The sequence below is a fragment of the Pelophylax lessonae genome (genome assembly GCF_965119305.1).
Source record: "Pelophylax lessonae genome assembly, chromosome: 3".
NCBI classification, from domain to species: Eukaryota; Metazoa; Chordata; class Amphibia; order Anura; family Ranidae; genus Pelophylax; species Pelophylax lessonae.
The window spans coordinates 27,008,472-27,021,596 of NC_138770.1; the positions used below are offsets into that span (position 1 = coordinate 27,008,472).

General features: G+C 42.7%; 3 protein-coding genes across 3 annotated transcripts in view; 2 read left to right on the plus strand and 1 right to left on the minus strand.

Annotated features, from left to right (window-relative positions):
• The window catches only part of LOC309550260 (uncharacterized protein), a gene marked incomplete at both ends in the record, with an annotated part of 1,652,360 nt that overhangs the window by 953,154 nt on the left and 686,081 nt on the right, over positions 1-13,125 (minus strand). The window lies entirely within an intron of this gene.
• LOC309549835 (uncharacterized protein) overlaps positions 7,482-13,125 on the plus strand; it is a gene marked incomplete at both ends in the record, with an annotated part of 117,844 nt that continues 112,200 nt past the window's right edge. Inside the window, 3 exons of the mRNA XM_082250335.1 lie at positions 7,482-7,586; positions 7,673-7,796; positions 7,913-8,010. Of these exons, the coding sequence (XP_082106461.1) occupies positions 7,482-7,586; positions 7,673-7,796; positions 7,913-8,010 (327 nt within the window). The remainder of the gene's footprint in view (positions 7,587-7,672; positions 7,797-7,912; positions 8,011-13,125) is intronic.
• On the plus strand, positions 9,920-10,816 carry LOC309549836 (uncharacterized protein; the record flags this gene model as incomplete). Its single annotated transcript, XM_082250336.1, has 1 exon — positions 9,920-10,816. One exon carries the CDS (start codon positions 9,920-9,922, stop codon positions 10,631-10,633), a length of 714 nt encoding a protein of 237 aa, XP_082106462.1. The 3' UTR covers positions 10,634-10,816.

The window sequence follows — 13,125 nt, forward strand, 5'->3', positions numbered from 1 at the left end:
AAGGCTGAATGTGCTGCACAACCTGTTCTTAGCAATCCTTCTTGGAAAGCCTGGCACAGCTTGGTTTCTTCCACCAAACAGTGCCTCCTGCCCTCCAAATACTTCTAGGAGACCAAGAGCTAATACCAGCCTTTTACCCCAAGCATCATATACACACAAGATGTTGAGGTAGAATCAAAGGAATGACTGTTTATTGAACAGAATTACAGGTTTTTGGTTTTTATACACTTCAAAAGTAGGTCAGTCACCACATGAACAATAAAAATAAATATTTACCCAAAACATCACACACTGGTTTAGATAATGAGGTAGATTTGACACAAAACGAATTTCATCATGCAGGAACCTCCAAAAGTTAGCCAACAGACAGAAACAATAGGTGACTCAATTAACAATGGGAATTCACATCTAGGAGGCACACAATGGGATAGACACACATATCACCCCACCTCAGACTGTCCGGCAACAGCCTACCACAGTCTATGAGCCAAAACTCATGCAATGTTCCAGCAGTCTGAAAAGGTGCAATAAAATCTATAGATCTCTTGAGGGATATCTTCGATAAATCTTTCTGCCCCAAGTGAAGGAGCCTCTCCAACCCAGTCTGCAGGAGGGCCACCATATTCCCCCTGACCATTAACCTGTAAAAGATTAATATTACACCTCTCCATCCACTCCAGAAGGGAAGCCTTATTGTCTTTATTCAGAGAATTAATCCAAGCCTCGCTATCAGCCTCCAATATGGGATTGTCTATTATTAGAGAATGATCTGCTCTCTTAATGTGCCATAATCAGTGGGCAGGAGGCTTGCCTCTAGTCCTCTACAAAAGTCCCAGTCTCGGTTGGGTCTGTTACAGACATGAGGAATGAGGAAGGATAAGGAGGGACAGATTCGAAGATTCTTACTTGGTAGCGAACTGTGTGTCAGACAGTGCAGTCTGCACCTTTACTGAATGACGGATGTAAGACAATACAGGATAAGCCATCTGAAGCATGTAATTGTTCAGTGTAAACCTGTTGACAGTTTTCTGCGTACGGATTTGCATGAGGATAAGTAGAAGAAGAGGGGAGTTGCTGGTTGAAGCCTATCTGTGAGCAGAACATAGTCCGCTTTGGGAACTTTGAGGTGTTGCTTCTGTTCAGTGTGAGGTCTCTTGGAGGTGAAGTACAAGAAGGAGTACATCCCATCCACCAAGGGGAGATCGCTATAAGAGTTCTTGAGTCATATGCTTATATCCAATAAGCCTAAGGTGAGAGGCCATTTCACTCGGTGGTGGATTCTAACACTTAGAGCACCTGTTGATCCTGCCAGAAAGTGTGTTCACTTCTCATCACGGGCTTTGTGCATGGACTCTGATTTTCTCCCTAATGAATTTATGTTGTTATTAGTGTTTTTTAGCGCTGCCTATTGTACCACATATTAACATATACATCGCCTCTAAAAAGGTGTGAATGTACAAAACATGTAAGATATATAGCAATCACATTGCTGAGTTATAACGAACAAGTACAGATTATTGAGGTAACATGGTAAAGTAAGTGATACTTCACATCGGGACGATCCACCGAAGGTGACAGGTAGATGTGCTGCCTTCCCAGGGTGATCGAGCGATGTGTTTGCACATAAATACAATATTTCATTGAGCCAAGTTGCTCGACATGTTTCCAATTAAGCTTCTTCTGGAGCTAGTAGTAATTCAATGCTCTATATGGTGATCAAATAAAGATCAATTAGATTTGACCTCTGAGAGGTTAGTGGGGCTGAATTGCTGTGGGGACCTGTGAGGCACGAAGGTAAGAAGGGGCTTTTAGGCTCATATGGGCTCTTGGTCTCTGATGGTCCTCCCACCCCACCTGCACTTACTTTTCTGAACTCCTTAAAGAACTACTACCAGTAGCAGTGAAGAAATCATCTCACTGGTCAAGGAATATGTTGCAGGACACAAAATAGACCAAGAGAAAAACCCCTATCAAATATTGTCCTTTTCCTACCCACACTGGGCTGCTATTGGAGAAAACAGAAGAGACTCCTCCCCTACAGCTCTGTACTCCACCAGCTATCCAATCCCGTCTCTTACAGCAGAGAGTGACAGTGACATCACTCCTGTCAGTCAGCAGGCTGCCGGAGATTGGAGCCTTGCAGCCGGAGTTCTGGCAATTATCCTGATTAGCTGGCAACTCCGGCCAAAAGTCAGCAAGTTCCCCTTCCTGGACATCATGATGACCCGACATTGACCTCACAGAACTGCCTCAGAGCAAACAATTCAAAGGAAGGATTGTATTTATCATTTCTTGTCTGCAGATCTAATACTAATTAAATCCAATTCAGAAATAAAAACAAACCCAACAGAGAAAAAGGAATTTCTGATCCGGCAGGTCAAGAGGGTCCCGGAACTTCAAAAATGTAGCAAACTCTAAATAGTCCAAACTAAATGTGTTCCCATGGGTGCAGTAGTTCCTAAATGTACAGCAACCCTCCTATTAACCCCTTACACCCCCATCCTATTATTGTGTGACCAATACAATCCACATAATTCTTACTTTCTTTTCCCAAAGTTATCCGTCTACAAGGAGACCTTTATAGATCAAATGAGGATGGAGGAGGACCGGAGTCACATGACTGAGAAGATACTAAACCTCACCCTGGAGATCATCTACCTGCTGACCGGAGAGGTGAGGAGGATTCTGGGAGGTCACATGACATCACTCTTATCTCTATTAATAAAACACAGACACAGGGGTAACTCTAGGGGGAACAACAGAGGGAGAGGAAGAGGTAGACCACCCTATAGAAAATACAATTCACAAGGGGAGGAATGGAGAGAACCATTCAAGATTGTCCAGCAAGAACACCACCGGAGGGGAAGTAACCAATATCCCATCCCAAGGGGGGATACCAGTATCCTATCCTGAGAGGGAGGCCCCAACACCCCATCCCAACTCCGCACACCACAGGAGGAAAATGAGGAGAGGTTGTAGATGTAGCAGAAAAGAAAAGGAAAAAAGAGACTTAACTACAGGAATTTTTAACCTCACAGAGATCACCTTTAAGTATGAATTGTTGGTTCTCAGAGAAGGTTTAAAATTCACCCACACACAAAATCTCCAGACAAATTTGAAACTTCCATAGGTTTGGAAAAATTTGCAAGAAGACTTTATGTTAAAAAGTTTTTTTGGGAGGAACATACAAGCAGAAAACGCAATCTAGACCAATCCCAGTTTGTTCACACAGAATTACGTAACAAAAATCTAACTTTAAACCCAAAAATCCCTCCCACCAGTTCATAGAGGTTTTCAAACGTATGGTACAGAAGGATATTAAAACAATTCCTATGAAAACTATAAATGAAATGTAAAACAGATTCAAGAGGCCATCAAACAACTAGAACAAAACAAAAATATAGTGATAAGACCCGTGGATAAAGGGGGGGGGGGTCCTGGTGATACTAACACAAGAAAATTATGATGCAGAAATGCAAAGAATACTCCAGGACCCAACCACCTATAAAAAAAACTACCGGGTAACCCAAATAGTGAATGGAAATCTTCACTTTATAGATTAATCCAAAAGGGGTTAAAATTGGGAGTATTGAATAAGAAAGAGGGGAAGTATCTTCTACCCAAAGTTCCCAAAATCCCAGTGATTTACCAGGCCCCCAAGATACATAAAAATAAAACCACACCACTGGGTAGGCCCATAGTCAGTGGGATAGGGTCCCTATACTCTACACTAGGGAAATACACGGACTCCTTTCTACAGCCGGTATCCATGAAGAGCAAAGCCCATCTAAAAGATGGCAGATAGCTTATTAATCTGATTAAAGACAAAGGGGTAGGGGAACAAACGTTGTTGGCAACAATGGATGTTGAATTCCTTTATACTAACATCAGACAAAGGGATGCCCTTGATGCCACTTTATGGGCTCTTAATAAATATTCAGATCTTACTCCCCCCCCCCCCCCAAACAAATGATTTGACTGAAGCCCTGAATATGACAATGACCAATAATTATTTTTGCTACCCAGGGGACTTCTATAACCAACTAAAAGGAGTGGCAATGGGAGCTCGTTATGCCCCAGTATTGCCAACATCTTTTTTAAAAAAATGGGAGGAAGAATACATTTTTACTTATCAATGGTCACAACTTAAAATGTACCAACGGTATATAGATGATATATCTGTCATATGGGAGGGATCACAAAGGGAATTGGAGAAGTTCTTAATCCATATAAATGCCAATGAGTACAATATTAAATTCACCCGTACATGGCATACATCGGTAATCCAATTCCTTGACTTGGAAATCATCTTGGTACCCGTACACATTTTAAAGATACTGACCAAAATGGATACATTTCAACCCGGAGTTGTCATTCTCCAAGTTGGATGAAGGCTTTTCCAAAGGGTCAGTTCCTAAGAATAAAGCGGAATTGTAAAAAAGAGGAGGATTACTGCACACAAACGAACATGCTGATAGGGAGGTTCCTGGAAAAAGGATATAATAAACAATGACATGAAACCACTAGGGAACAAGTAGGCCTACTGGATGGAAATACCCTACTAATACCTAAAAATAGGGACCCACAAGGGGACCAGTTCAATTGTGTTTTTCTCACAGTTTTCAATGTTTACTATAGAGAGGTAGAAAAAAATAGTTAAAATATATTGGCCAATACTTTTAAAGGATCATACATTGAAAAAAAACTCTCCCAAATAAACCTAATTTCATTTACAGGAGGGTCCCAGGGCTGTGCAACATGTTGGCTAAAAATGTAACTTAGCCTCCAAAGAGACCTCCCACCTTGGACCGTACTGGTTTTTATAGGTGCAAGACACGTAGAACGGTCAGGGACAGGAGTAGAAACAGTTTACCCCTCCGTTGTCACGGGGAAGAAATATAAGATAAAACAACTCTTAACCTGTGACAGCGGGTATGTCACTTATCTACTCATGTGTCCTTGCAACCTCCAATTTATAGGTCTCACCACAAGAACGCTAGCCAAAAGGGTGGGGGAGCACATAGATAACAATAGAAAGGGGTATAGATGACGTAGTGCCTCCAACCATTTCAAACCGGTACACAACCAGGACCCGTCATTGTTGAGATTTTGGGGTATAGACAAAGTTCGTCCTTATTGGAGAGGTACAAATATGACCAAAAAGGTCTCCCAAATGGAGACCCAATGGCTATATAGGCTGCAATCACTGTATCCCCAGGGCCTCAACATATTAATTTAAATTTCTTTATTACTGATTACTAATTTTCAACTTCCTGCTTCCATTTCTTAAAAAAAAACTTTTTATACTTTTATTAAGGTTCATTATTACTATGTAACAGGCTCACCACAGCATGGGGTACCCCCCATTACCTTGTCTAAATCAGGAAGATTTAATCATTTTTTACATTTTGGTTTTTATTCCTTTATGAAATCTCTTGTTTACATTTATCTCTCTTTCGTTTTTTTTTTACATTCCCTTTTCAGTGAAGTGCAGTTTTGCCATCTGACTTGTAAATAGATCAATCGTGGTCCTAATTGTAGGGCAAAGTCATTATACATTATTTTTTTATGGCAGGTGCAATCTCAAAGATCTAAATGTAGAACCCCTCATGTGTGGTCTGCTCAACGATAAAATTATGATATGTATATCTTTATATTCTTTGTATAAGTGGCATAAATTAATTTGTTACTTTATCATGGTGTTTGTCAGAATGATATACGATTGATTATACACCAGGGTTCCTCCAGCATGTGCGGATGAATATATCCTGATAGAGGCAAACATCTATTCCTATGTTTGCCCCCCCCCCCCCCTCCATTTTGGAGGAGCTCAACCAATCCCACTCGTTCTCTCATTATAAATGCAAACCTGAAACAGCATTTTGTCCCTTCCTGAAGACGCCAAGTACGGTGAAACGTATGCCTGAGCGGGGATTCCTCACTTCCCAAATCCCATGTGACTTCCCTTTCGAGTCTAGTACCGAGAGCGAGGCATGGATCGCACGCCGGCGCCATACGGTTCAAATCCACACATGCTGTAGTAACCTTCGTGCCGGGCAGACACGGTTACCTGTGAGTGCAAAATCTCTTTTATATTGCTTTGAAAGAAACATCAATAAAATGACTCCACTAGAAGCCCTTTCTATATCTTTGGTTGAGTACATCCTTACTTCTCTAGCTACATCCAGAGGGGTCTTTGGAGCGGTATGGTGTGAGCCATGGAACCAATTGGTCCTCTATACAGAGTTTTTTGACTTCCTGTAAAAAGGGGTCAAACACCTTTGGTGAGTTGCCATCTACCCTCAGAGCCTCTGTGGTGAAGGAAGCTTGGATGTATAGGGAGAGGTATAAGCAGTAGAAAGAGAGAAGTGCTTATGCCGCTGTACAGAACACTGGTGAGACCTCACTTGGAGTATTGTGCGCAGTACTGGAGGCCATATCTCCAGAAGGATATAGATACTCTAGAGAGAGTTCAGAGAAGAGCTACTAAACTAGTACATGGATTGCAGGAAAAAACTTACCAGGAAAGGTTAAAGGACCTTAACATGTATAGCTTGGAAGAAAGAAGAGACAGAGGGGATATGATAGAAACTTTTAAATACATAAAGGGAATCAACTCGGTAAAGGAGGAGAGCATATTTAAAAGAAGAAAAACTACCACAAGAGGACACAGTTTTAAATTAGAGGGGCAAAGGTTTAAAAGTAATATGAGGAAGTATTACTTTACTGAGAGAGTAGTGGATGCATGGAATAACCTTCCTGCAGAAGTGGTAGCTGCAAATACAGTAAAGGAGTTTAAGCATGCATGGGATAGGCATAAGGCTATCCTTCATATAAGATAGGGCCAGGGACTATTCATAGGATTCAGATATATGGGGCAGACTAGATGGGCCAAATGGTTCTTATCTGCCGACACATTCTATGTTTCTATGAACTGGAAGATATCCCCTTCATAGAATCACTCTGTATATTTGGTGTTGGGAACAGTCACATTGGATTTATATTTGCATCCATGTGTCACGAATTGGTGTGATTTGTTTTATGTATTTACTATGGATTAGTCCATTACTAGAGCTATGGACTTTAATCCATATAGGTCACTTGTTGGATAATACATTGATTATTTGGTCTAGCTCCACATCTTTATTTACTATAATTTTCATGTATAAAGCTATTTACACCCATTACACATCGAGGGCGCCATCACCTTCTATTATTAGTCTTATCGATATTACTAAAACACAGACCTGACTGGAGAGGTGAGGAGGATTCTGGGAGGTCACATGACATCACTCTTATCTCTATTACTAAAACACAGACCTGACCAGAGAGGTGAGGAGGATTCTGGGAGGTCACATGACATCACTGTTATCTCTATGAATAAACCAGACTGGAGAGGTGAGGAGGATTCTGGGATACTAACATGATATCCTATTGGTTCTTAAATACAGAGATTCCCTCTTCTGAAGTCAGGTGATCCTATGACCATCACAGTGCCTCCATGTGACTCCCTAAAACCTGAGAGACACAGCATGCAGAAGATTCTAGAAGTCACCAAGAAGATGATGGAGCTGCTGATAGGAGAGGTGAGCGGTGCTGGGAATTCTGGGACATTATCCAGTAACAGACATGGGATGTGTCTGGATGGTGACTGTATCATTGTGTGTGTCAGGTTCCTATAAGGTGTCAGGATGTCACTGTCTATTTCTCCATGGAGGAGTGGGAGTATTTAGAAGGACACAAGGATCTCTACAAGGACGTCATGATGGAGAATCAGCCGCCCCTCACATCACCGGGTAAGAGGAGACTTTATTGTAAAGGAGAGAGCAGTACGGAGGATCCACCTAGATCCCCCATCATCTGATAAACACATAGAAACAATGTATTCAGTCAGTGTGTGTGTTTCCTACAGATGGATCCAGTAATGGGAACCCACCAGAGAGATGTCCCCGTCCTCTGTATTCCCGGGATTCCACACAGGAAGGTCACACCATCCCCCACCATCATCAGGTAGATGAGGAACAATCACTGATAGTATCATTAGGATCTGTACATTATCTGCATTGTTACCATTGATGTCATTTTTTTATATATTCAGAGTGGAATCCTCAAGGAAGATAATATTGATGTTAAAGAAGAGTATAAAGAGGAGGATGAGGAGTATGGAGTGATGGAGGAGTTTTCAGAAGGACACAAGGATATGATGGAGCCACCTAATACCAGGAACCCACCAGAGAGATGTCCCCGTCCTCTGTATTCCCGGGATTCCACACAGGAAAATCACACCATCCCTCACTGTTACAAGGTTGGTGGGGAGGAGAATATAGAACGTGGATTTATAGAGACAATGTGTGTATTCTTTTTGGTGATGTCACAATAATAATTCTTATGTCATACAGATGTTATTATTTATCTTTCTCTTGGTTTAGGGTGAAGATCTGATAGATATAAAAGTTGATATAAAAGTTGATGTTAAAACAGAAGAAGAAGAAACGTATGAGAGGGATGATCAGCATTCTGCAGAGGTGGATGGAATAACGGGGACATCAAAGATGAGCACAGGTGGGTCATTAACACTAAATAAATAGTCCTGACCCCTACACTATATACTCTATGTTGTACATTACATCATTCGGATTTTGATATAGTGCTAGCTGTTGCATCTTATACAATATGTTGTACATTACATAGTCCTGACTTCTGCTCTCTCCCCTCTACCCACTGCTATATATACACATAATATGGATTCTCTTTGGTTACGCCCATTTCCTACCAGCTGGACATTTTATATCTGATGATTTGATTGGAGCACAGACTTTTACATGTTGATAATCATGTTATAACATCCTCCAACTTTGGAACCTTAAACAGAAAGTGATAATGAGGGAGGAGTCAATAATCCAATGATGGTGGTCTTCAGGATCAGTCCAGTCTTCATCTTGGTTGTTCTCCCCCCCATCCTCACTCTTTGACCTCTGGTGGGGCTCAGCCCCGCTGTTATTCATGACTAAATCATGGACTAAATAAGGAAGTGCAGGACTTCTTGTGTTGGGAAGATGGCAATGAGTGAGAGGGGGAGGGGACACTTGTCCTATAATCCCCTCATCACTGTCACTCCTATAAAAGACAGTTCTCATTTCCTCACTCTCCCTCCCTCACTGACTAAGGTCCATGAATAATGAAATTAACTGGTAGGAGATCAGAGAACCCATTTACTAGTTACCTTGAGGGGGGAATTGTAAGATCCTCAGAGTCAAAGCTGTCTGATGTGGGCGGAGTCCTGGTTTAGGGGAACCAATCTGCTGATGTCTAGTAATAATCTTTTATTTCTATTTTAGTAGATGGACGGGAGATGAGGAAAACCTCAGAGGATTGTCTCACTTTGTCTCCAGACTGTAAAGTAGAAGATGAGGACATCACACAGTATAGTCCAGGAGAAATCCCGGCTACCTCAAATGTCCATCCGGCACCTCACAGTGTAGATGGATCATCGTATTCCTCTTATCCTGAGGAACCTCAGACTGTGAGGGACAGTGCCGGACCATCGTATTCTTCTTATCCTGAGGAACCTCAGACTGTGAGGGACGGTGCCGGACCATCGTATTCCTCTTATCCTGAGGAACCTCAGACTGTGAGGGACGGTGCCGGACCATTGTATTCCTCTTATCCTGAGGAACCTCAGACTGTGAGGGACAGTGCCGGACCATCGTATTCCTCTTATCGTAAGGAACCTCAGACTGTGAGGAACGGTGCCGTCCTTCCAACAGATAAGAGGTTTACCTGCACTGAGTGCAGGAAATGTTTCCGTTTAAAATCCCGTCTTAATATTCATAAAAGATCTCACACAGGTGAGAAGCCGTATTCCTGTCCTGAGTGCGGGAAATGTTTTTCACAGAAGTCCAATCTTAACAGACATCAGATGTATCACACGGGGGAGAAGCCATATTCCTGTCATAAGTGTGGGAAATGTTTTGTAACTAAAGCAGATCTTATCCAGCATCAGAGATTACACACAGGGGAAAAACCATATTCTTGTCCTTATTGTGGAAAATGTTTTTCACAAATGTCTGGTCTTCAAGTACATCAGAGGTTTCACATGGGGGAGAAGCCGTACTCCTGTTCTGAGTGCGGGAAATGTTTTTCACAGAAGTCCAGTCTTTACACACATCAGAGATCTCACACAGGGGAAAAAGAGTTTTCCTGTCCTGAGTGCCGGAAATGTTTTTCAGCGAAGTTCAATCTTCATAATCATCAGAGATCTCACACGGGGGAGAAGCCACTTTCCTGTCCTGAGTGCGGGAAATGTTTTTCAGTGAAGTCCCATTTTTACATACATCAAGGATCTCACACAGGGGAGAAGCCATATTCCTGTCCTGTGTGTGGGAAATGTTTTTCACAGAAGTCCGATCTTTACAGACATCAGAGATCTCACACGGGGGAAAAGCCATATTCCTGTCCTGAGTGCGGGAAATGTTTTTCAGTGAAGTACAATCTTTACACACATCAGAGATCTCACATGGGAGAGAAGCCATATTCCTGTCCTCAGTGTGGAAAATGTTTTTCAGATAAGTCCAATCTCAACAGACATCAGAGATCTCACACGGGGGAGAAGCCACTTTCCTGTCCTGAGTGAGGGAATTGTTCCTCACTGAAGTCCTGTCTTCCTGTACATCAGGGATCCCACACAACCCTTGAGGTGTATTAGTGCCTTGAGTGTGGGAAATGTCTTCTATATGAATGTTGCTGGACATGTGGGGGAGAAGCACACCTTGATATACACCTCAGATATACTCCATGGCTGATCTTCATCATGTAAGAAACACTTCATAAAGAGATCAGAGATCACCAGAGACACGGATGAAGTGTTGTCCCGTGTTGGCCATTGATAGCAGTAGAAAAATAATACAATAGCTTTATTGGAGTACATTTGTGGTGTAACCTTTCACAAGAACTTAGAGGTCTGCTTTTTAAAAAAAAAAAAAAAAATTGTTGAATAAATATGACACACATTTGCCCAGCTATGATGAATATTGTCTGTATTTTATTTCATATAGTGATTTCCTATGATCATCTAGTGGCAATAATGTGGCACTGCGGTACTATTACCACATTATGGACACTAGAGGGAGCTACACTCTGGGCCAGTGGAGCACTACATAATGGAAGTGGTGCTCAGGGAGGCCTAGGACACCTTTTAACTGGGAGGAGTTGGAATTCTTTCTTCATTCCCCAACTCCGAACACCGGGCTGTGTGTGTACATGTGCAGTGCAGCCAGGGGACATCAGGAGTGAGGCTGTGCCTTAGTCTGTGTTGGGAGGCACAGCCATACATCCAGAGTATTGATGGATAGAGATGCCCTTGCAGTTCGCCCGGCGGTCAGTTCGCGGCAAATTTTGCTTGTTTGCTACCCGCCAAATTTTCGGACAAATGGTGTCGTTCGCGGTGGCCATATTTGTTTACATTGGGGAGAACTTTGACCCGTGACACAGCCGTCAGGTGGAACGGGACAGCCAATTGAAACATTCCAGCACATGGACAGTCCCCCTACCCTATAAATAGACCCGATCTGGCGGCCATTTCGCATTCCGTTTTCTGGCAGTGTAGGGAGAGGTCTGCTGTGCTCATCAGGGAGAGTTTGCTAGACCCATATAGCGCTGTGAAGATCCACAAAAGTCCTTTTCAGGGCTGGTATTTCGGTATAGGTCTACTAGTACCTTTTGAGCTTAGGGAGAGGTATCCTGTGGTTGCTTTAGGGGCAGTTAGAGATCGGCTGTAGTCACACACAAATTGCTCTGTTAATGTCCACAAAAGTCATGTAAAGGGCTGAAAATTTTTTGGTATTGCTGTGCAGTGCACTAAAAAGGGGGGTGGGGGAGGAGGGTAATCCACAGTATAATATACTTTGTAGAAAGCATATTATAATGGATTAGTACTATTATTGTGCACTGTGCAGCATTGTGACAGGTGTGGTGAGACTGAGCGTTTCTGCAGCAACACTACACACAGTGACAAAAGCACTTATAATGTATTATAACTGGTGTGATAGTCCAATTGCCCCCCCCCCCCCATGCCAGATATTGAAGTGGGGTGTTATCTGAGTAAACTTTCAAATGTATTTGTGTCATGCAACAATGTTGCCTAGTTTGCTGAGTGAAGTCTGGTACACACAGCGCCAAACTCACTGGCCAATTTTTTGAACTGGTGTGCTACACCAATGCTCCCCACCAATGCCACATACTGAAGTGGGGTGTTATTTAACATTACCATTTTCTAAGAGTGTATTTTAGTCCTGCAAAAATGTGGACTCTCGCTGTGTAAACAGTGCTACACACAGTGACAACAGTTACTGGCCAATTATTTGTAGAACTGTTGTAATCAACCTGTGGCCCCCCCCCCCAATGCCACATATTGAATTGAGGTGTTATTTAACAGTTTACTTTTCTAAGATTGTATTTTAGTCCTGCAAACATTTGGCCTCTTTTGCTGTGTTAACTCTGCTACACACAGTGACAACAGTTACTGGCCAATTATTTGTAGAACTGGCGGACTGACGGACCGGCAGATAGGGAGCAGAGGCAGGCAGAACTTGCATTGCAGAAGAGGTAGAAAGCAGACTGCAAATGTATCAGGAGGAAGCCATCAACCATGTACAGTCACATCTGGCGCTCCCAGGACGCCGGCACATGGCTCCGCAGTGTGGGCTTTTATTAATGTGTCCGTTGCTGACACCAGTGTTGCCATCTGCAGCCTTTGCAGTCAACGCATAAGTCGCGGTAAGCCCAACACTCACCAAGGGACAACTGCCTTAATAAGGCACCTGAAATCCCATCACCAAGCCCAGTGGGAGCAAAACTGTCAGAACCCACAAAGCCACACTCCATGCTCTCACCGTCCAGCCTCTTTTCCTTCTCCTTCTCCTGTCTTCTCACAGTTGTCCAACACTCCACCTTCCATGATGCCATCGTCACGTTGTTCTGGAAAAGGCAGGCTTCTGTGGCTCAAATGTTGGAGCGTAAAAAAAAAGGTATCGGTTCAACCCATGTGAGCTCATGTTTGCGGCCTAAACAGCCCGCCACCAACTTGTGTATACTATGAACGCCTACTGTACCTCTAGCCATCATATA